The following is a 24288-nucleotide window of genomic DNA, read 5'->3' on the forward strand; positions in this document are numbered from 1 at the left end:
TTGTTTTAGTGATTCACCATAGTGAAGGCAAAGACTCTGTCTCTCTCTATATCACTCTCTCTCTCTCTCTCCCCCCTTAATATGTTTCTAGCACCATGGGACAGCATCTCTGCCGGTCTGTGACCCTTTCATGTCATCCTCTGTGTCGATCTGTCTGTCTGACTCGGTCCATGTCCCTCTGTCTGTGCTTAAGCACTTTATAACCACATTAGACCCATCTCCTCTACTCTCTGCTAGTCTGTGTGGATTTTCATGTCATTGTTCCTTGGCCGTAGAGTCTCTGACGGATCATTATCTGCCGGGAACAGAAGAAAGGGGAGCCCGGATCTGTGTGAGGCAGTGCCTTGCTTCGACTTACTCCCCAACATCCTAACCTTTTATAGTAATCCATATTTAATTAGACATTTTCTCTCCATCCTTCCTCCCCATTTGTTTGTTTAGCTCCGTTTTTTATAGGAGGAGGGGAGGCGGAAGCGGGAGGGAAGCAGGAGGGGAGGGAAGGCAAGGCAATAGACGGCAGTGAGGTTGACATGGGATTCCTGTTAATCAAATCAGAGGGAGAGGCTCCAGGGACTTTATGGTTTCATTTCATGAGTGAGATATTATAATTCAAATGGGCCTCATCTGCTCTATAACAATATCAGCTGTGACAAAGTTGTAACTTCATTCAGGTTGGGTTTTTTTAAAGCCTGAGAGAAGATGCATAGAGGCTTGATTGATTGGATGGATTGACCGATTGATTTACACTCATTAGGAGTTTTTGAATGAATGTTAAAAAAAAGTATCAAAAGATACGGAGTGAAGCTAAAAATAGTTTTTCCGCTCCTTTAGTCCCAAATAAAGGTCATACTCCTCCTGTCATTGACGAATGTCTGCTGGGATGAATGGCTTTTCATTCGAGACATTTATTAAGATCTGCAGGCAGTGTTCAACACGGTCCATCACGGCAGCACATAAGCTCCATTCAACTGTAAAAATCTGTTTTTCTCGTTCCTCGCATACTCTGAAATGAACATTTCAATCAGAGCTTGTGTGTTGCCCTAGGACAAGGATGGCGGTGGTCAGTTTACATTTCAGCAGCGGTAATTAGATTGCTTTATAGTCATTCCCTCCCAATGCAACTCTGAGGAATGGCTTATTGTGCTGTGTTTGTGTGTGGAGGTAGGCTAGGAGAGTGTGGAGGTAGGCTTAGGAGAGTGTGGAGGTAGGCTTAGGAGAGTGTGGAGGTAGGCTTAGGAGAGTGTGGAGGTAGGCTTAGGAGAGTGTGGAGGTAGGCTTAGGAGAGTGTGGAGGTAGGCTTAGGAGAGTGTGGAGGTAGGCTAGGAGAGTGTGGAGGTAGGCTTAGGAGAGTGTGGAGGTAGGCTTAGGAGAGTGTGGAGGTAGGCTCAGGAGTGTGTGGAGGTAGGCTCAGGAGTGTGTGGAGGTAGGCTCAGGAGAGTGTGGAGGTAGGCTCAGGAGAGTGTGGAGGTAGGCTCAGGAGAGTGTGGAGGTAGGCTCAGGAGAGTGTGGAGGTAGGCTCAGGAGAGTGTGGAGGTAGGCTCAGGAGAGTGTGGAGGTAGGCTCAGGAGAGTGTGGAGGTAGGCTCAGGAGAGTGTGGAGGTAGGCTCAGGAGAGTGTGGAGGTAGGCTCAGGAGAGTGTGGAGGTAGGCTCAGGAGAGTGTGGAGGTAGGCTCAGGAGAGTGTGGAGGTAGGCTCAGGAGAGTGTGGAGGTAGGCTCAGGAGAGTGTGGAGGTAGGCTCAGGAGAGTGTGGAGGTAGGCTCAGGAGAGTGTGGAGGTAGGCTCAGGAGAGTGTGGAGGTAGGCTCAGGAGAGTGTGGAGGTAGGCTCAGGAGAGTGTGGAGGTAGGCTCAGGAGAGTGTGGAGGTAGGCTCAGGAGAGTGTGGAGGTAGGCTCAGGAGAGTGTGGAGGTAGGCTCAGGAGAGTGTGGAGGTAGGCTCAGGAGAGTGTGGAGGTAGGCTCAGGAGAGTGTGGAGGTAGGCTCAGGAGAGTGTGGAGGTAGGCTCAGGAGTGTGTGGAGGTAGGCTCAGGAGTGTGTGGAGGTAGGCTCAGGAGAGTGTGGAGGTAGGCTCAGGAGTGTGTGGAGGTAGGCTCAGGAGAGTGTGGAGGTAGGCTCAGGAGTGTGTGGAGGTAGGCTTTAGGAGAGTGTGGAGGTAGGCTCAGGAGAGTGTGGAGGTAGGCTCAGGAGTGTGTGGAGGTAGGCTCAGGAGAGTGTGGAGGTAGGCTCAGGAGAGTGTGGAGGTAGGCTCAGGAGAGTGTGGAGGTAGGCTCAGGAGAGTGTGGAGGTAGGCTCAGGAGAGTGTGGAGGTAGGCTCAGGAGAGGGAGTGGGGGTGCACGCCGACTTAATGTCACCCATCCATTTCGCTTTCTCTGTTTGCCTGGCAGGCACTGGAAACAGGAGGCTCATTTATCACATGGTCTCCCAGGCACCGGCCAAGCACATGCATTCTGTCATACCCTGACATACACACACACACAGTTGAGTACACAACCAACACAAAAACAACCACCCCCACAAAAACTACAGAAACAATGACTCAACCACACTTGCAGATGCTCTCACTCCCCGGGGTGGCCATGCGTGCTCATACAATCAGCCCGCTCTGAGAAGCCCTGTGATTGATTGACAGACCCAGGCTAGTCATTGGTATTCCAGCAGCGCACTGCATCTACCGTAAGTGACACTCTGATGGATGTTTGCAGCTCCAGACACCTCGTCCATTAAAAAAAATGTTTGCCCGTCTCGGTCTGTCTTCACTGTATTCTCTCCTGCTGTCTCCATCAGAAGGGCATCCCCATCGGCCAGTTCTGCAAGGACTTCAACGACAAGACCAAAGAGCTCAAGGAAGGAATCCCTCTGCCCATCAAGATCCACGTTAAGGTGTGTTTTCTTTTAAGTAATTTTTTTTTAAACCAGACTTAGGGCATGCAACCTACTCAGTGTACCCGCCCCTGCCCCCTACAGCTTGCCCTTTCAGAGATCCTGCCTGATTTCACTGGCTGCATACATTACCCAAGAACCTCCATTATTCATACTGTTACACTGAAGAATGCTTTTCCATTTGCATTCATTAAGCAGTATCCAGGGGGATGTAAAAGTTGCACAGAATTTAGAGCATATAAAAGGATAGAATCATTTTTGTTACTCATGGGCTCCATCTGCTGGTCACTACGAGCATCTCAATACACAAATGTTCTTTTGTGTACAGTAGAATTTCCCTTCCCATGTCGATCTCCACAGAGTATTTATCATTCATGCACTTTGTTTGGCTTCATATAATACAATATATATACAAAAGCATGTGGACACCCCTTCAAAATAATGGATTTGGCTATTTCAGCCACACCCGTTGTTGACAGGTGTATAAAATCAAGCACACAGCCATGCAAACGCCATAGACAAACATTGGCAGTAGAATGGCCTTACTGAAGAGCTCAGTGACTTTCAACGTGGCACCGTCATAGGATGCCACCTTTCCAACAAGTCAGTCAGTCAAATTTCTGCCCTGCTAGTGCTGCCCCGGTCAACTGTAAGTGCTGTTATTGTGAAAACATCTAGAAGCAACAACGGCTCAGCCGCGAAGTGGTAGCCGCACAAGCTCACAGAGCGGGGCCGTCTGTCCTCGGTTGCAACACTCACTACCGAGTTCCAAACTGCCTCTGGAAGCAACGTCAGCACAAGAACTGCTCATCGGGAGCGTCATGAAATGGGTTTCCATGGCGAGCAGCACACAAGCCTAAGATCACCATGCGCAATGCCAAGCGACTTTGGAGCAGTGGAAACGTGTTCTCTGGAGGGATGAATCACGCTTCACCATCTGGCGGTCCGACTGACAAATCTGGGTTTGGCAGTTGCCAGGAGAACGCTACCTGCCCCACAATGCATAGTGTCAAGTTTGGTGGAGGAGGAATAATGGTCTGGGGCTGTTTTTCATGGTTCGGGCACCTTAGTTCCAGTGAAGGGAAATCTTTACGTTACAGCAGAGCATATACATTTGTGGCAACAGTTTGGGGAAGGCCCTTTCCCGTTTCAGCATGACAATGCCACCGTGCACAAAGCGAGGTCCATACAGAAGTGGTTTGTCGAGATTGGTGTGGAAGAACTTGACTGGCCTGCACAAAGCCCTGACTTCAACCCCATCGAACACCTTTGGGATGAATTGGAACGCCGACTGCAAGCCCGGCCTAATCGCCCAACATCAGTGCCTGACCTCACTAACGTTTGTGGCTGACTGGAAGCAAGTCCCCGCAGCACTGTTCCAACATCTAGTGGAAAGCCTTCCCAGAAGAGTGGAGGCTGTTATAGCAGTAAAGGGGGGACCAACTCCATATTAATGCCCATGATTTTGGAATGAGATGTTCTTGTTCTACGAGCACGTGTCCACATACTTTTGGATATGTAGTGTGTGTGTGTGTGTATATATATATATATATATATATATATATATATATATAGATGTATTGATGAGCTTCACCCTCTAATGCGATCTCCCAGACAGACCTGGTTTAGCTAGTGTAGTGGATGTGTCTCTCCCTGGCGTGCCACAGTGCGGTTGGATCCTTTGCAGCCTTGATCTGTCTTGTGTTAATTTCTCTCTCCCCGTCTGCATCCTGTTCAACAAAAAGAAAGAAGTAGCAAATCTTATTTTACAAAGTCACCATCCCTAAATCGAGATTAATTCTTGGATGTCTACCAGATCCATGCCTGGATCATTGGGCCGTCCCAACTAATGGCTATTTCATAGATGGGGACAAATGGTGTCATTTCAATGTGAAGTCACTAATGATGGATCATTCCATTGACAAGGTAATGCAGAACCGAGGTTGTGAGAGCAACTTTCCACTTCATAAAGCGTCCATTCCTATTTGAGCACACCTTGATTGATGGATTAAAAGGCATCTAACACTCTGTCCCTCACCACCGCTCCCCCTCCCTGCAGCCTGACAGGACGTATGACCTGACGATTGGCCAACCCACAGTGTCCTACTTCCTCAAGCAGGCGGCTGGCATCCAGAAAGGAGCCAGCAAAACAGGTAAGGTTTGGACCTTGTTGACTGGTGCCACTCTGTTCTTCCATTTACTCTATTGCTGTAAATGTCTGTCTGTCTGTGGCCAGACTAGCCCTGTACCAGAGGGACGGACAGACAGATGACGTCTCCCACAGGGCGTTAGGGCTGAGATTGAATGTCTTTGATTGATGATATATTTATGATCGACGGGGGAACTTTAAGCCAGGCAATTACAGGCAGGAAGGTAGTGGGAGAGGTGGTGGGCTGAAGAAAGAGAATTCTGGATTTCCCCCGTCTGCACCGGCTACTCCCTCTCTCCGATCGCTCCTTCGTTTCCTCCCACACTCGGCTCTCCTTTGGTCCCCAACTTTTCTTTCTTCCACCCTCTGCTCCCCTTGGTTTCTTGTCTATCGTTTCCCCTCAGTTTCTTCATCTTATTCCCATTCTGGACTCCATCTCTTTCTCCATCTCTAGGCCATGAGATAGCAGGGAAGGTGTCTGTAAGGGCGGTGTATGAGATTGCTCAGGTCAAGGCCCAGGACGAGGCCTTCAAGATGCAGAACGCTTCCATAGAGACTGTTGTCAAGAGCATCATCGGCTCGGCTCGCTCGTTGGGCATTGAGATCGTCAACGAGTAAGACTCTCCTCTCTCAAAGTGTCCAGTGTCATTAATGTCATAAATGGGATTCAGCACTAAAGCACTGTGACGCTCACACATGAATAATATTGGTACAATACATAGTAATGATAAACTATAGGGTCATACTCTATAGAGCCTCACAGTGGAGTTGTCATAATACCCATAAAACCATGTGGTCAAACAGGGAAATGGTTCCAATCATTTTCCCCATAGGGAATTTTAGAAACACTTTCAAATAAGGGCTGTGTTTCGTGTAGACTTACCTTGGCATGACGTGTTGATAACTGTGTAAATCTCTGTCGGACAAGGTGACTTTTATCACAATATAAAGGTTCTGTTTACTCTGTTTTGAAAATGCTAATTAGCATCAAAGTAGACATCATGCAAGACAAATCCCTGCAAGCTCCTGCACGTCATCTCTAGCTGACGTCTTAGCTAACAGGTATTGTGTCAATTTAAGACTTGCACAAGACCGTTTTTCAGATTTGTCCATTTAAAGAAATGAACCCAATTTATGAATTCCTAATGTAGATAACATTAGTTCATCCAGAGATTCTTACCGTTGCCTCGATTCTGCAGTCTCATTCAAATCATGGCATTTGTAGTTCTTTATGATGGCCACATTAGCAGCTAATTTGTGTTTCAATTTTGGGGGGTAAATACAGGCGAATATATTGGTAAAGGTTGCCTTGTCCAAGAGCTTTACAGGTTATCAAAACATCACGCCAGGGTAAGCCTACATGAAACACAGCCCTTATGTTAAAATGTTTCTAAAATCCCCTATGACAGAAATGAATGGTGGGGGGGGAAATGTGGAACCATTTCCTTGTTTGACCGCTAGGTTTTATGGGTATTATGACTCACACTTTGGTACTCTATTGTACTCTCATATGCATTGATAGACTGGGAATAAGTGTCATTGTCATCATTGGCATTGTTATGGTTCTGTTGTGACGCACCGTTATTCAGTTAGAACTACTTTATTTTTCCTCCCCTCTTTTGATCCCTCTCTCCTTCCCTCCCTCTCATCCTACCTTCAGTTTATCGGCCGAGGAGTACAATACTTTCCTGGAGGAGAAGGAGGAGAGGTTGAGAGCGGAGGCAGCAGCTGCAGACGAGGCAGTGTCAGTGAAGAAGAAATGAGAGCCGCCCTCTATCCTACCGATGTATTTATACTGACCCTGTAACCGACACATACCACTCACATACACACACATTCTGTCATAACTGTCATTTTGCTCTGTATTGCTAAGCGAAATAAACGTTTGTTATTATGAATGATTTTAAGTGTATGAGTGTATTTATGCCAGTTTTCTCAGCAAGATTCATGTTTTGCCTCCAGAGTTAAAATATTTGATTTAAGGAATGCATCTCCTCTCTTGATTAAACCAAGCCCAACCCGTTTTATTAAAGGAATTTGTTATACAAATTGCTGCATCTTCTTTTGCTTGCCATCTGTCAAAACTGAGTGTGTGTGGCTAATGGCATTCTGGCTGTGCTTCTGGAACCATGTATTTGCATTCCCACCACAGCGTTGTACTCATAACACGTTTGATGAGGGTATCAAGGAAGGAAGAGGACACCTTGAACACGGATGGATCTGGAAACTACTGTACTTGACCAAACATTAAGAACACCTGCTTTTTCCATGATTGACTGACTGACCAGGTGAATCCAGGTGAAAGCTAGGATCCCTTATTGATGTAGCTTCACCAAATGCTGCAAGGTATTTAAAAGTGTACTAATTTTCTTGGCCACAAGATGACAGGCGATAGCTGAACTGCTCCATTGTCTCTGCAGCGCTCACATCCAGGAGGCTCACTGCAGTGACTGGTATGGTGCTGGAACAAAATGTTCGGTTGCAGGAACCAGCATGGTATGGCAAGGCTTTGTCTCTCCAGGTTTAGTTTTTAAGGTGTTGAAGGGTCTCATATTTGTACCCTGTTCCTGCAGCGCTGCTGCTGAGATTAGGTTTCAGGGACCTGGGGGGTGACTGTAATAAATGTCAAAGGAGACGAGAGAGGTGGCAGGATTCATTTACACTGTAACATTGCAAAGCCCATCAGTCATCTAATGATTTTTACCCAAATGTACCCTCCATGATGTGAAGAGCACAGAACTTGCACTGGGTACTAGTCAGTGATTGATAGTACATGATTTATCCACCTGCTGTATAATTAGGTTCTGAAGCATTATTTCTGCATAACTGTCCATCACGCTCGCTCGCTCGCTCCCATCTGAATTGGAGGCCGAGGAAAGGGGGGGCTGCTTGAATCAGAGCTCTGACAGGAATGCCTATATATGGAGTCTGAAACCATCACAGTGCGCTGTCAGTCTAGCAGGTACATCGAGTGAGTGTGGGCAGCTGCTATTTGTAAAGGGGGGGAGGTCCTATTGTGTGGGTGTCTCAACGTCAGCGCAAGCACGCCTGCTTAAGTGGGAGGCCATGTGTGAGTGAGAGCCTCGGTGTGGAGCGTGTGCGTCAGTCTGAGTCAGATGGTATGAGACACTGTCTCCTCGTGTGTGTGCGTCAGTGCTGTTGCTGAGCGGAGCTCGCTCCAGGGGAAGAAACGAGGAGAGAGGAAGGAGGGATGATGATTGTAGGTAGGAGGATGAGGAGGACTGACAGTGACGACAGAGATCCAACCGCTTTAAGTGCACTTTAATATAAATGCATTTGTTTGACAACCAAATACACTTATCAGCAACACAAAAGAACACTGATCCACAATGTCCATTCTTCAATATATCATCATGTGTATATAGAACCTCTTAAACAATAGAAATGTCTATGTACAGATTGATGTATTCATACAAATGTACAAATGTGTACAACCCTTCAAAAAAACGGCATGTGCATATATCCACAGACATAATGCTTTATGCATTGAACATCAGTAATTGTTTTCAATATAACACACACAATAATATACCTACACATATGTTCAACTTAGCATTTAATAGCTAGAACGTAGGAATCAATCCTTTACTTGACCGTAGACAACTCTACGTTAGCATGTCGACACCATGGGAATAGTACCATTCTCAACCCGTGTCGCTTAGGAGGAACTAAATAGAAAAAGCACCCCATCACACTATTTTCAGGTCATTTTTTAAAACAAAACTTCCATTTTTTTTTCTTCCAACCCCTCTCAAAAAAGAAGAATCACATTGTCATTCACGTAGTCGTGTTGTGTCTCACTACACCGTAACTCCATTCGAGCTATGATGTGACTGTCCATTGGTTCATGGACATGAAGAAAGAGTTCCGTTCAGAGTTCAGCAGGCCATGGCCGTGCCAGGCACACAGGAGCCGCTATAAACTGCCAGCATTGCACATATTAATGCCGCAAGGAAATCCAGCATAGCTACCCTTCAAGCCCAAGAGAACGGTGACCTAAAGAACCCACATTCAGAGTCTATTGTATAATGTGCTGGTCCTGTACACAACAGAACCACACACAGTTGTTGAGTAACTTCCAGACGATTTCCATTTGGCAACACCTAGTAAATACCGGAAACCTTCGTCATGCGTTCCTGCTTGTGGACATTCCAAGATCTTCATATGTTTTGTATTGTATTTTCTTTGCACATCACATTGATACACAAGTTTGTAATGGAGAAATAACATGAAGTCAAATGTTTTAAAATGTGCAGCCGCAAACTCAAAGCTCAAAGTGCCTGAAGTATTAGCTTAGTTTGACTACGGTATTTGTACATTTTGACATGGCCTTCGAGCCTATGACAAGATAGGAGTACCAAAAGGTCAGAGTAGAACTATGTGTCTCTCTGTGGAAACGAAATATTGAAGATGTGAGAGAGGAAATCGGATCCCCTTTTGTCAGCTACTGTCAGCGGTTATACCAGGTCAGTAGAGATTTTGTAAACAGACTTTCACAACATTTGTGATTTGGGTTTGCGTTGCTGCATTACAAGCAATAATGCTGTTAAGTCATTTCCCTATTGAAATGTCAAGGAATGTGTTCTTTTTTTTGTTCACAACAGGTTTTTCACTACGAGTGAATACAAATGCGCGTCTGGAAGTTAAACTGCGCTTTACAAGGTCAGAGGTTTTGTTTACGTCTCTGTCTGATCAAATCTGAAGCTCATGTTACAGAAAATCTGAGAGGCACCAAATGGACCCAAAACTCAGTCAGTTGTGGGTCCATTCGGTTGGTAAATGTTGCACCATTATGTATGTATTGCACCATTATGTAAATGTTGCACCATTATGTAAATGTTGCACCATTTGTTGAAATAGAAATACAGGAATGAATAAATGAACAAAAATATGAAGTCAATCTTTGTTCTCAGTAGACATGTAGGAGTTCAAGTCCTTCAGTAGTATACATTATGTATATATTTATACACTTAAATAATTTTTACTTTTCAGTAAAATAGCTCCACGAAATATGACAATATGCCATACTTAATGAAGTAAGTCACAGACTTATTTAGAACGGGGGAACACTTCCACTCCCATCTGAAAAACACAAGAGACAAAGAGGAAGGGGACATTAGTCTGGTATGTTCAGGTTTAAAACATCTTAATTCATTTCTCAAACAGAGAAAGACGGTAGAACAAGTGAACTGGATGATTCTCACCTTTGTGGAAGCACTGTGGCGGCTGGTGACACTGGAGTTGATACAACTCAGGTTGTTGACCCAAGCCAGGGGCGATCGAGGCACCTGCCCCAAACATGGGTTCCAGGGCGGCCAGCTCCTCCAGGAGGGACTGAGCGCAAGGCACGGCGGGTGTAGAGGGGTCGACGGGCGTGAAGGGGGCGGAGGTGGGGGAGGCAGTGAGTCGCAGGGGAGGGGATGCTGGGATGGAGGAGCAGGAGGACAGAGGTGATGACGCCACCTCAATCTCCATAGGCTCCTCCGCCAGCCCCTCCACTTCTGCCATCGCCCCGGACTCGCCGGCCAACGTCGCCCCGGACCCGGCCGTGGGGTTACAGTGCGCCGATTGGACGCTACAGAAGTGGCTGACCCCCTCAAAGTGGGAGGGTGAGTGCCAGCACACTGGGTTGGGGGGAGAGGGCGGGGGGAGGGAGGGAGAGAGGGGGGGAGGGGTGGAGAAGTCCTGGAGAAGGGCTTCTAAGATGCTCTCTTCAAACAGAGATTCATCATCATGGAATATGGGGAAGTCCAGGCCTCTCCACGCTTTAACAGGGTAAAACTCTCCCAGCATGTGGCTAGAGTCAACACCAGCGGTGTCTAGGGATGGGGAGAGGGAGGGGGAAGGAGGGGAGGAGGAGGGGGACATGGAAGGAGGGGATAGCTTGGATAAGAGAGGATCCAGGTAGAAACCCTCTGCTAAGGAGCTGATATGCTGAGCTAAGAGGGAGATCTCTGCTCTCTCCTTCTCCCTCTCTCTCTCCAGGGAGAAGAAAGAGAGACAGGGCTGTTTACCGGGGGACGCCTCTGGGGTGAGGAGGCCCTCAAGGGGGTAGTGAAGGGGCCCTAAAGGGACATCTACATACAGGGGTCCCCGAACCTCAGGCAAGGTCATCACTGTGCAGTCCCCATCCCCAGGGCTGTCAGGGGTGGGGGGTAGCTTCTCATAGAGAGAGCCACTGCAGGGATCAGCAGGGAAAAACAGGTTGGTGGAGGGGCCAGTGAGGCACAGGGAGGAGGGGGGAGCAGGACTGGAGGCTGTGGTGGGTGGGGCGGGTGGGGCAGAGGGGGAGAGGGAGGTGGCAATGGAGGTGGTGGCTGTAGCTGTGGTGGTGGAGGGAGGGGGTGTGGTGGTGCCAGTGGGGTCGAAGCTAAAGAGGGGCTCGCCGAACAGGAAGCTGCCACCACCCAGCTGGGGTGTGTAGGGGGGCGTGCACACAAACTCTTTGGTCTGCTGCTCCTGGGAGGTGGGCGTTGGGGGGAGGGGCAGGGGAAGGGCAGGCAGTGGAGGTTCGAGCTGGAAGGAGGGGGGCAGGAGAATGTTCTGAGTGAGGAAGTCCAGGTCTGCTACCGTGGCAACGGTAACTGGGGTGGGGGAGGAGGCAGCGGATGGGCTTTGGACAGGGGCAGGCATCTGCTGCTGCTGGAAGAAGCTCTCCTCCTCAATAGAGGAAATACTGGAGCGAGGATCGCCCTCCACTTGCATGGGTTCAGTGGTGGCGCCCCCTGTCTCATCGGAGGAGCCCACACTCGACACAGTCATGCTGAAGTCAAAGGACTGGGCTGAGAGGCCACTGCTGCTGGGGGTGAAGACTTGGTCTGGGCTGGACAGGCTCAAGCTGTCCTGGCGGGAGGTACTGGTACTCAGTACCAGGGTCAGCTGGGTCTGCTCTGTGCTCAGCTGCTGTCTCACTGACCACGCCTCCGCCTCACTGAGAGAGAAACAGAAAGTGAGAGACGGAAATGGTTAGTAAGATTCCCTTCTGCTTATTGCAATCAGTCATCTCCTTTATATCTGTTGGCGATGTGTTATGATGATCTGTCATAGGGTAGAGCTAGTACCTAAGTATGTAGTTGTTGCTGCTGATGGGGCTGTCTCCTGCCTCCAGCTGCAGTACCATGTAAAGCCAGACCCAGGACTGGTCTGCAGACTCCACCCGTACCACCATCTCAGATCTACCTTCTCCTCCTTCTCTCACTGTGGGGAACAAAGAGGGAACAACAACATCAGACATCGGGTGTAAGTGGATACAGTGTAATTGTGTGGTGGTTGTGTGGTATCACTGAATTGGTACTTACACAGGCTGCAGTGCTGAGCAGAGGCGTGTGACAGGTCCTGTGGGTGGAGGAGGCTGTACCAGGAGCGAGACCTCAGGGCTGACACATCAAGGCCTAGGTAAACACTGACACTGCAGGGAAGATGGAGAGAAGACATGGTAAGTTGATGCTATTTCAGAACTATATTATTACTCAGAAGATCTAATGGAACAGTTGGCGCTGCCTTGTTAGTGGGTGTGACCTCACCTGTCCTGTGCATTCTGGAGCCTCATGTCTCGGCTGTGTTGAGACTGGAACGTGGCTAGGAAGAAGTTGTTCACAGCAGCAGGAGGGATAAGAGCAGGAACTTGGTCCCCCCCAGGGCCAGAGCGGGTGGGGACGGCCTCCAGAGGGGAGCAGAAGCACATCCAGACGGGGTTGGATGTCCAGTAGGAGCTAGGGGTGGTAGAGGAGGAGGGAGGGGACAGGCAGCGCGCCCGGATCAGAACCAGCTTGTTCCCAGCACTCTGCCTGCGCACCGACTTGGAAGTGTTGAAACGACAACGGAATAGACGATCTGAGGGAAAGAAGAGGCAAGGAGGGATTGTGAATATCGACAATGATCTGAGGGAAATAAATGCAAGCCATTGGTAATGCTGTTCTGTACCACTGGAAATATGGAGGCGTGTCTTACCTGTGTCAGGTGACGTAGGAGGGGCCAGGTTGGTCCTCATGATGAAGTGGTCAGTAGGGTCAATGATATCATACACACTGTCACCCTGGGCAACCAAATCCACCTGGAAAAGGAGTTCATATTAAGCATATTGTCATTACATTTTAATTAACTTATGAGCTTAATATTTAGACATGATATGGTCTCCCGTGGACCCACCATGGAGTGGCCGAGGTGCTCGGAGACGCTGTCTGACAGGTAGAGCAGCTTGCCTTCCCCGGTCAACAGGAGCAGAAACCCAGGTAGCTCCTGCACCAGCTCTGACAGCTCGTCGAAAGACATGAACCTCGCGCTTTCCTCGAGACTGCCAGCAGATCCCGATTCTAAAAACAAAAGATTATTTAAAAAAATATATATATTAGTGTTTCTGTCTAGCTAATGGGTGTCATCATAGCACCAGTGCAACGGTTCTGCTCCCTGCAATAGCTATAGAACAACCGCATTAGATTTCAGTACCATGGATAGCGATAGAAGCGTTTCAGAACTGGATAGAGACGCACGACTCCAAAAGCGTTTTTCACCCCAGAACTTCAAACCAAACACAATAATGTTCCATTATATGTATTCCTAAATAACATAATTCACATGTATACATAAAGTTCATCAACTGTTTCTTTCGACAAGACATATGGCACCTGTTGATTCAACACATAAAGCTCACGGTAGCATGCCACTAGCTCAGACAGATTGAAGCAACAGTCTGTCAGTAGATGTTTCATTCACAAATGTTTGTTGCTATGTATAGGTAGGCTATGGATTATACACTGAGTTTGAACTTGTCGATTATAAACTAAATCGGGGCTTACCTTGAGAGAAGAAGACCGATTTCCTGGTGTACATGCTGGCAAGGGACATGATATGTAGGTATGAGAGTCGTGCCTTGTCCGCATCGGAGATAGGAAGCAAGTCCTTCAGGTTCCGAATCTCCGCGTTGATTTGGTCCCTCCGAGCCTTTGACGCTCCTTTCGTTGATCTATACATTGTAGCCTGTTATAGTTATTGTCTAAGTTCCCTGCAGTTGAAATTGTAATTCAACGGAATAGTATTGACCGTGGCGTCAGATGAGGTCTGGGTATCTTTCCCTCAAGATGAGGTGTCAGAGATAGGCTAGTAGTAATAACCTTGTCGTAGTACTATTGGACTTTCATCTCAGCTCGTTCCAGAGTAAGGCTTCAGACCTTCTCCTATCAGTTATTTGTTCCTCTTCGGTTCCGCCACAGCGTCCAGCAAGGTTGCTGGCTAGCCGTTGAATGTATCTCCCCCCGTTCAGAGTGTGAGTGATTCGGCGGCTGTAGTAGCCGTCTCTCGCCCAGATGTCCGGATCCCGTAAATCTGGTGGAGGGACTCTGCTCTCGAGTAAGTTATATAGGCCGGGATTCCGGTGATGAAGGGGGGCTCCCAACGCGCCAACACCGACGTAGTAGGGAGAAGGGGGGCTAGAGGGAAGGGTGGACGAGGGGGATTCAATGTTAGCAATGGTGAAATTCTCTACTTCTGCCGCTCCCCCTCCCGCTCATGCCCTCTCCTTTTGGTAACTATTTTCTGACGTCAGCCCTTCCCTCTACCAACTGATGACGTTGGTTTGATTTCGGGAGCTCCGGCGACGCAAAAAGCCCGATTTGGACAAAACTGAGGAATGGGCGGAGACAAGCGTAAATCGTAGACGGAGTCACCGGACCACCGTGTACTGGAGGGGGAGGGGGGTGAAACCGAGATGCATACGAAAGAGACTGTGTGTTTCTATGTCTGGCACCCGAGGAACAATTTATCCTCTCTGAAAATTAATAATTCCTAATATAGTGTAGGTTTGGTTATCAGTAGCCTACATGATGCAAATGCATCTGTGCCTAGCCAAACTGGTTCATAATATGTTTATGTAATTATGAGATTATGAAGGATGCGATGCATGTCGTAAAACCTTCCACCGTCGATCTCTAGGGTAACACAGATGCATGCCAACGTTATGCATTAAATATGCTCCAGCGAAAAGATAGTCTGGCATGGGTGGAAGTCTGCTTGAGGGAGAAATGCGGGGCAGAGTTACAGCACCAAATTCAATCGCTTTTTATGAATGGAATCCACCATTCTGACTGTAATTCAGTTGTCAGGCAGCGCAGTGCCTCCAGGGCTAACGCGCAAAGACAGAGGAGGGGGGGCGGTAATACTAAAGAGCATACTGTAGGAGAGACATAGGCGAATCGCGCTGTATAGTCTATATCTTACATAAACTGCAACATCCTTCCTTATAAGGCAATTTGAGCGGAATGTGTAGCTAAGGGTGATGCTGAGCTATGTCTAGTCTATGCATAGAAACATGTCTGGTTGTGGGTCTTCTTGTTGAAAACCTTAGGCTATGTGTGAATTGCATCCAAACGGGGATTTATTTGTGAAATAAACATTTTCACAGATTACAGTTTTATCTTATTTATAAGTACCATGTTTGTATTTTGCAGAGTTTATTGGCTTTGATAAGATGCATATCGCAAAAAGGTGATCGGAACCTAACCCGTTCTCTATGGGCATTTTAGTTTGAACAGATAAGACCAGAGTTTGATATTGCCCAAAATACATCCTCTTCAATGAAACTATCATACAAAACGTCGCCTAAATCATAGTCTTGGAAGGCTTGGGGATGTGCAGCAGGTATTCTTATCTACGTGTAAAAATCTGTGACAGACGACAGTCAGATCCAGTAAATTGTGAAAGCTCAATTTGAGATGAAATGGGATGTTTTCTGAAATGATTTGAAAGGAACTGTATGAAGGTATGTTGTACATTTCTTTTGCCATGGTGTTCTTACCACGTGTTAAAGTTGAGCAAATAGTCTATGTAACATTTGAAGCATACAGTCTGTTTTGTAGTCTTAAATATATTTTATAGGATGCTCGAAGAGTAGACACGCACATACACACACACACACATACACAAGCACACCTGTTGCAAACAGTGCTTGAGTGCAGAGATGAATCTCGTCGTTTCTATAAATAGCTCTCACCGGTGACTGACATCTGCACCCAGTGGCGCACCCCCGCTTACATCTCCAATCGTCCCTATTTTTATAACATTTCTCCCTATTTTTAGACAGATGTTTTTGTTTGAGGCTCAAAATAGACATATATTTACGAGTCATAGGTGTCACGCGTCTAACATGTTGCATGTCCACAAACTTTCACGATTTCACGGACCATTAATGTGGTCCATTTGGAAAGGTGCAGTAACAATGCATAACATGTTGTGACAAAATAGTATAAACAGCTTCCCACAATTGGATTGACATATATACGTTTGTCTGTGGCTAAAATATGCCATCACATCCTTACCTCTCCCTGCAAATACTTTAGAGCGACCGCAATAGATTTCAGCACCATGGACAGCGACATAGCTTTTTCAGCACTCCGTAGAGATTCACCGCTCTCTATGAGCGTTTATTGTGCCTAAACATAAAAAAACACGATCATTTATGTATTCCTAAACAGCAATGTTCACATAGAGCGATGAAGTTCATCAGATGTTGCTTTCTGCAAGGCATATGTACGATCCAATGGATCTGCATTACATAATTGGTACTCTTTATTCATACCTTCCTCTCTATTCATACCTTGCTTTCCCCTATCAGACTGTTGACCTGTGATGTTGTATTGTAGATAAAATCACAGACAGTTGTCTGAATGAAGATAACTACAACCACTACGTTCAGCACTGGGTAGAGTGAAAAGGTATTTTTCTCCCATGTAAGTTACTAGGCTGGTAGGTGTCTCGCATCCAGAAATGTTTGAGGAATCTATGCTCTGGTCTGTTGGTTGTTGGTAGGTTTCTATGGATTTTTACGCCAATGTTAGATCTTAGGAAGTCATTTTTGGATCACAATTATTCAAAATGCATTTATTAATAGCTATTTCTATCCCATATTTCACCCAAAATAGTAGTCATCTCTATGCATGTACTCTCAGTGTAAAATTACACATAGGTCTACACTCAAAGTTGTTTTTTCTGCCAGGCAGTCTCAGAAGCACTTAAAGTGTCCCACACACTGTGTTAGCTCAGCAGTGGCCCAGACAAATGGCCATCATTTCCATTACTGTGCTTGTCATGATAATGGAAGCGATTATGAGATGGGCCTGTGTAGGTATCACTGGTGGATGGGAGACGTGAACCAGAGATGGAAGAGGAAGCGAGACACCTCACTTGCTTCTTTCTTCTGGTTCAAACAGTCAATGAAGTACGCAGACCAGACCCAGCTGCTAACGCATTGGTGCCCATGGGAGAGCCACCCCTTAAGCAGACCGGAACTATGACAATTTCTTTCATTGGTAAACAGCCTGAGTGGGACTTCTTTACCATTTTTGATGGGAACATGGCTGTGGCCAGGCGGTTGTGAGAGGGAAAGAGGGTCACAGGGATGACTGGCCTGTCTCTTTGAGATAACTTCCATTTGGCCGTATCATGGCTCAATGATAGACAGTAATGCCTCCACATTGATAAACTAACACATGCATAATGCACAGCTGCATAACAAACACATAACTTGTAGATAAAGAACAAGTTGTAGCCTACATGTTGGTTACATGAACTGCAGTCATACACTGACATGTTTAATGTCCATAAAGGGCCAAATGGTTCGGCATCACCCATGGCAACAGGTGTCTCTCTGCAGTTTCCACAGTGTAAATATAATAGGGAGAATGTGTTGATTATGGGATAGAAAGCAAACCTTATGTACTACAATCTCTCTGGTCATCTGACCTAAGGAAATCATTTGTAGTTCACCTGTCTTCTCAGAATTATTGTTTAGCCAAGTATTTAAAAACAAAAAATCTTACCATGAATGAGAAATGTTGTGTTTTGGTAAGAACTGTTAGATAACAAATTACTCTTACTGGCATAGATTATTGTTACTGAAATAACGATATCTAAAGAGAGTTATCTTTATTCCATGACTGTAAGTGCATTATGTCTCACCTTCTCTGGGAAAGGTGAGTTTTGAGGAAAGTAATTTACCAGACGCTTATATCCAAGGCCACTTACAGTCATGCGTGTACACATTTTACGTATGAGTTGTCCCGGGATGGAACCCACTACTCTGGCATTTCAATAGCCATGCTCTACCAACTGAGCTCCAGAGGATCACAGCAAATAACTGTATGGGGAAAGACAATGTGCGCCTCTAATAGCAGAGGTGAAGGCTACTTGTCCTTTTCCTTAAGACTCCTTCTTTTCACTGGTGTTTATTTTTACACCCAGAGAATCAAGTTCTGCGCTCCGCTTCTTGAAAGAAAGGAGCTAATCTGTCGCCTAGCAACACCTCCCACTCCTGCGTCGAAGCGCGAGCGAGAGAAGACAGGGAGAGAGGGAAGGAAGGAGTGTGGATTAAAGAGACTGTGGGACGTACAGAGAGGTTTAGTGCTACAGCAGTTAAAATCAGGTATGATGAGTTGGAATATTGACGTAGTCTAATAGGACAGAAGACAGCGAGATGGCTGGACAGTCTGAGACATGCATGGTAGCCAGAGTGTGTGTGGTGTGGTTAATAGGATGTGTGACACCATAAGCTTTTATAGTGCAGTGCATGCTTTCACATGTATAGCATGCATGTATAGTTATTTCACACAACTTCTGCATGTTTGTCTGGTGTAAATGCAGCCAGATTCATAAACAGTACCAACCAGTAGAAATGAAGCGAACAAACGCCCACGCACACCCACTCTCTGCTTCCAATCCCCCATCCTCCCTCAGCCCCCCATCTCTTCCTCTGTTGATGATGATGCTTCCAGAGCCTGTAGCCTTGTACTTTTTTATTTTTTCTAGTACTCAGTTTATTTTTAGAAGTTTGGTCTCAGAAGAGCGGGAGCAGTCTCCTAGTGCTGGGGGTGTCAAGCTCATCCTCTCTACCCCCTCCCCTCATGGTCTTTATGCTATCTGAACCCACAGGGAATCATGAGGACAATAGTTCTGATGATATAGTTTGAATGAAAAGATAGAGCGTTATTTTCCATTCTTTCTTCTTCCACCATCACAAAGTGTCTTATAAATAAGACTTTCTGGATACAGTTCATGGTAAAAATGGGTATCAGAATGATTTGTCAACATTATTATATTCTATAAAGACCATCAATATGATTGTTAGCATTGGGATGAGCACTGACATAAATTAGCAAAAATGTTCACCTGTGTTGGGATTTAATTGAATTTGTGCAATCCACATTGTATTATAATATGTAATATGAAGTGCATATGTATATATTATGTAAAACCATCACACTGTTACATACCACCAAAGTCCATAGAAATAAAATAATTATATTTCTATGCCACAGACATTCTCATCCTCTCTGTCTCTCCTTTTTTAGTAAGTTGGTGCTGATGCTGGGTTGCTATGGTGATGTGATGTAGATGTGTGACATCATCAGAGACCTCCTAGCAGCAGTTGTTTTTTTTCATTCACCCTCTGTCAGTCTTTCTCTCTATCTTGCACTTATTTTGGACAAAAGGTTAGGAATGGGCAGACATGCAGTGGACCAAAGATGATTGTGTATTTGCTTATTGACAAGAAATCTGATGTTCACTAAATAGTGAGAGAGTTGGGAGGAGAGGGACAAAAATGGGAAACAAATGAACAATTCCTGAATGTTTTGTCTTCCATTTCCTGTAAATATAAAAAAGTCAGGCAAAGACATATAATCAACAATGAGAATCACCGAAAATGGTGTTGGTGTTGTCGAAATGTTGCAGAATTGTTAATGGAAGAGTGAGAGTGTGTAGTCAGAGAGGCACAGTACAGACAGTGGAAAAGAGAGAGTGAGGAAGGAAGAGAGATACTAAAGTGCCCTTCATTTTGGCTTTAGAATGAAGATCCCATCTATACCTTTATTTATTTAGGTTCGATTTCTTCCACTGAGCCTCTCTCCAAGCACATCTCCTCCTTTTGGTTCATTGACCAAATTCTTTTTGAATTTGTCATCACTTTACTTGAGGTGCAGTGAATGCAGTGATTACCACCTTTCTATTTGTCCAGTTCAATCATACACTTATTCATTCACACATAACGTTCTGTATTTTTAGAAGGTTGATGCTTATTCCCTTCTCTCTCTCTTTCTCTTTCTATTTCTCCCTGGTTCATTGAAGTTGCCCTGACCAGATGCATGAATGGACTGAGCCAATTACTTGTCATCCCCCTCCTCTTCACCCCCCGCTCTCCTCCCTGTTGACAAAAACACAGTGCCCACATACTCTCCTATAAGCTTAACGTTGCATATAGACATCTTATAATGATGACTTACCCTTTAACTCATTCTATCCATCAGCACCCTTCTCGCTCTATAACCTGCTTATAATTGCCATTATGTTTAAAACTGATATTATGGTGGAAGTGATAAAACCTGAGAAAGAACTACTTTAGAGGTGGATACTAAATTGCCCATTGATCACGGTAAGGATGTTTGTGTTGTGTATGTACAACAGCCAATATGGACATTTACAACACTGTCAAAGGGTATCAGAATCGTTTGGCAGAACTAAGGGGTGTCCAGCTGGTGCGTGGGAGACTGGCATTCGTTCATTCTGGAGAGGTGCGCCTCTCATCCCTATTGATAGACTACTGATTTGTGTAGGCAAAGTGCAAATGACAAAAAAAAGTTGCATTCTCCTCTAAGTGACATTTTTAACAGGGTCTCCAAATCCATGTTGAAATAGCCAGGGGGACTATATGGATATCCAAGCCAGCGATTTGTTAAGGTATCAACTGTACGTTTGCACTCCGTCAAAATACACTTTAGATTCCTTTCAATTACATAGCTTTCATAACCGTTTTTGTTTTCTGTTATGTATTCCTGTATAGCGGAATATTCTTTCAGCTCGAGCCCTTTTGCCTCCATACGCCCACGTGTCCATAGCAACACGTTGTCGTATCTTAGTAACCACGTTTACGCACGGAGTAAAGAAATGGAAGGTGGGGTAGATATGGAATGGGTTATTATTCAAAGAGACCACTATGAAGGTTGGAAGTATTTGCAACATGTAATGTCTGACCTTGTGAGGGAAAGGGAGAAAAGTTCTGAAAACCTTTTCTCAAACCAGCGAGAAAACATGAGAGATGCAGAAAGGTGTAGGAATAAATCCTGACATCCACACACAGGTCCCTAGTTACATAACTGTATGAATCTCAAATTCACTGGTGTACTGTAGAACTTTAGAGATTCTGTATGTAATTCCATGGTATTTTTCTCCATCTAGCTGGTTCCAATCCCTTACACTGGACAGCTGTGCACATGACCTCTTAATGCATTGGTCCATTAACTTCATTGAGATATTCAACATGCGTTCAGGATATTACACTGACCTTGTGTAATTAACATATACAGCAATTAAATCACTAATTGGATAAAGGTGATGAGCTAATGGGTTACAAATTAGGGAGATGACTTGTTGTTAATGTCATTTGTAAGCCCTAGGCTATGTGGTATCTAGAGGTCAATTCAATTCTCTACTAACAAATAGTGCAATTACCTCCCACCGACCGGTCTATCTTAGAGCAGGTTTCTCTATTTGACCTCACATATCCATTCATGGCTGCCTGCCTTAATGAGGTTTGGCTACAGATGAAGGCACGTCTACTTAAGAAGTTGATGACCATTCAATTAATCCGGATTCAAATTCAATTAAGCATCTTTTGATTTGGTAACATTTACTTACCTGGTTGCTATTTTTAGATAACTGTTCGTGATTGTTGTTGGCTATTTGTGCATTGTTATCATTTTGGGTATCTCTATATAGGAGTACTCTCTCTATATATACAAGGCCATAGAGACCCCAAAATAGAATGATAATTTCCTGTCCCACTCCCCTACTCATTCAGAGTTGTTTGTTTGTGTTGTCATATGTAGCAACTATTATTGATGACACTCGCAAATTCCATAACACTCTCCTGATTTTTATTAATGGACTCATTTCAACGATAGGGCGGGGGCTGAGGGCAATGACATTACCTTCCCTTCCTCGCCTATTGATAAAAATATCCACAACCATAGTGGTTAAAGAGAGTAAGAGAGTGAAATAAGTTGCATTATCCAATGAAACTGAAAGGCTTTGTTCTATTTTGCTTTTGAGGGTTTGTGCACAGAAGATGGTATCTTATCAATTATACTTAGTTGGAGTTTATGTCTTTAGCCTGGGTACAGAGCAGGTTATGTCTTTAGCCTGGGTACAGAGCAGGTTATGTCTTTAGCCTGGGTACAGAGCATGTTATGTCTTTAGCCTGGGTACAGAGCATGTTATGTTTTTAGCCTGGGTACAGAGCATGTTATGTCTTTAGCCTGGGTACAGAGCAGGTTATGTCTTTAGCCTGGGTACAGAGCAGGTTATGTCTTTAGCCTGGGCACAGAGCAGGTTATGTCTTTAGCCTGGGTACAGAGCAGGTTATGTCTTTAGCCTGGGTACAGAGCATGTTATGTCTTTAGCCTGGGTACAGAGCATGTTATGTTTTTAGCCTGGGTACAGAGCATGTTATGTCTTTAGCCTGGGTACAGAGCAGGTTATGTCTTTAGCCTGGGTACAGAGCAGGTTATGTCTTTAGCCTGGGCACAGAGCAGGTTATGTCTTTAGCCTGGGCACAGAGCAGGTTATGTCTTTAGCCTGGGCACAGAGCAGGTTATGTCTTTAGCCTGGGTACAGAGCAGGTTATGTCTTTAGCCTGGGTACAGAGCAGGTTATGTCTTTAGCCTGGGTACAGAGCAGGTTATGTCTTTAGCCTGGGTACAGAGCAGGTTATGTCTTTAGCCTGGGTACAGAGCAGGTTATGTCTTTAGCCTGGGTACAGAGCAGGTTATGTCTTTAGCCTGGGCACAGAGCAGGTTATGTCTTTAGCCTGGGTACAGAGAAGGTTATGTCTTTAGCCTGGATACAGAGCAGGTTATGTCTTTAGCCTGGATACAGAGCATGTTATGTCTTTAGCCTGGATACAGAGCAGGTTATGTCTTTAGCCTGGATACAGAGCAGGTTATGTGAGTTCTAGGAGAAGCCGGTCATGTTGGAGATGACCTTAGATTGAGTGCCCTATATCTTCCATTAGATGTTTTCTCTGCGCTAGTGGTTGTATAACGGTTATTTCACAAAATGAACTAAGATTTTGTTTTTAAATGAACATTTATTTCACCTAATTTTAATAAAGAGCCCATGTTCAACTTAATAAAAAACAAGTTTACCTATTTCAAGAGGTTAAAAAAAAAGACTATAGTGCCAAAAACAGTAACAGAATTGACCATAACAGGGGTGACAATTGATTCCCCTCATGAGAGGGGGGATGGAAGCTTGGTGTGTGCAACAGAGAGGGGCAGTTGAATGCAAGATTCACAAAAACATTTAAATAGTGAAAACATGTATAGCCTGTCTATCTATGGTTAACACGGTTGACGTGTTATCCTCGACACGTTCAGTTTTCCACCACAAAACACCCAGAAAATGTCCTAAAAGAGTAGAACCAGCTCACCTGCTTTTACACTATGAATTGACTATTAGATGTTCAATGTTTGTTTAGAAAAATTATTTAAAAAGGAATAGTTTCATCCTATTAAAATGAGAGTTCAGTTCACGTAACAGGGTTGACCTTAATAAAATCTTTGTACATATTTGTGTGTGTCCATAGTGTCTTTAGTCACATCTTCAGAAATGACTTTGTCAAAGCAACAAAATACCAATATTGGTGCACAGTTTCTACTTAGAATTTAAAAGGGACGTGAAAGGGACACATTCCGTGGAACAACCCATTACCGTCCCATTGACTCCCACCCCCACACCCGGCCCGCCCACGGTGGAAGGCTTGCCCAGGGAAATAAGCTCATACCTGGGGGGAGGTGGCAAAGAGAGGCCCACTGTTCCGCTCCCTACTGTCACCCAAAACACACCTCCCCACGTCTGCATACACACTCACACTCACAGTTTTATTACTCATACACAAACAAACACCCTCGCACATACAAATGTCCGTACACGCCCACCAACACACAACATAGTGCCATCCTTCCCCGTGCCCACTGTGCGGGCACAGTACAGTCTGATCCCATTTCACTCAGGTCATTTCTGTGTCTCAGTGCCAACAGGAAATGCCATGGGACTTGTACCACTCTGTTCCTCCCCTGTAACCCACACACTCCTCCCACATACACCACTCCCCCCTCCTCCATATCCCGCAACACCATCACGTTGTTAACTCTGATCTAACCACTAAGCCCTCAGCTAAGGCTAACATACTGATGCCAT

General features: G+C 45.4%; 2 protein-coding genes across 2 annotated transcripts in view; one reads left to right on the forward strand and one right to left on the reverse strand.

Moving 5' to 3' along the window:
* mrpl11 (mitochondrial ribosomal protein L11) overlaps positions 1–6929 on the forward strand; it is a 57260-nt gene extending 50331 nt beyond the window's left edge. The window contains exons 3-6 of the mRNA XM_055926958.1: positions 2784–2879; positions 4939–5032; positions 5483–5642; positions 6689–6929. Of these exons, the coding sequence (XP_055782933.1) occupies positions 2784–2879; positions 4939–5032; positions 5483–5642; positions 6689–6791 (453 nt within the window). The 3' untranslated portion in view covers positions 6792–6929. The remainder of the gene's footprint in view (positions 1–2783; positions 2880–4938; positions 5033–5482; positions 5643–6688) is intronic.
* Positions 6930–8294: 1365 nt separating this feature from the next.
* Positions 8295–14534, reverse strand: LOC129858052 (neuronal PAS domain-containing protein 4A-like). The gene is made up of 8 exons (XM_055926960.1): positions 13845–14534; positions 13198–13361; positions 13000–13102; positions 12573–12882; positions 12348–12457; positions 12111–12246; positions 10254–11980; positions 8295–10131 (listed from the first exon to the last, which is right to left on the reverse strand). Exons 1-8 carry the CDS (start codon positions 14017–14019, stop codon positions 10103–10105), a joined length of 2754 nt encoding a protein of 917 aa, XP_055782935.1. The 5' UTR covers positions 14020–14534; the 3' UTR covers positions 8295–10102.
* Positions 14535–24288: the final 9754 nt, after the last annotated feature.

The sequence above is a fragment of the Salvelinus fontinalis genome, chromosome 6 (genome assembly GCF_029448725.1).
Source record: "Salvelinus fontinalis isolate EN_2023a chromosome 6, ASM2944872v1, whole genome shotgun sequence".
Lineage (NCBI taxonomy): Eukaryota > Metazoa > Chordata > Actinopteri > Salmoniformes > Salmonidae > Salvelinus > Salvelinus fontinalis.

What these genes read in the sequence shown, in the direction of transcription:
- LOC129858052 (XM_055926960.1), bottom strand. Translation starts at nt 14,019, where the DNA reads ATGTATAGATCAACGAAAGGAGCGTCAAAGGCTCGGAGGGACCAAATC. An exon ending in TCCTACGTCACCTGACACAG is followed by an intron (nt 12,883 to 12,999) that starts GTAAGACACGCC and finishes TCTTTCCCTCAG; the next exon opens with ATCGTCTATTCCGTTGTCGT. An exon ending in TGCTCAGCACTGCAGCCTGT is followed by an intron (nt 12,247 to 12,347) that starts GTAAGTACCAAT and finishes TGTTCCCCACAG; the next exon opens with TGAGAGAAGGAGGAGAAGGT.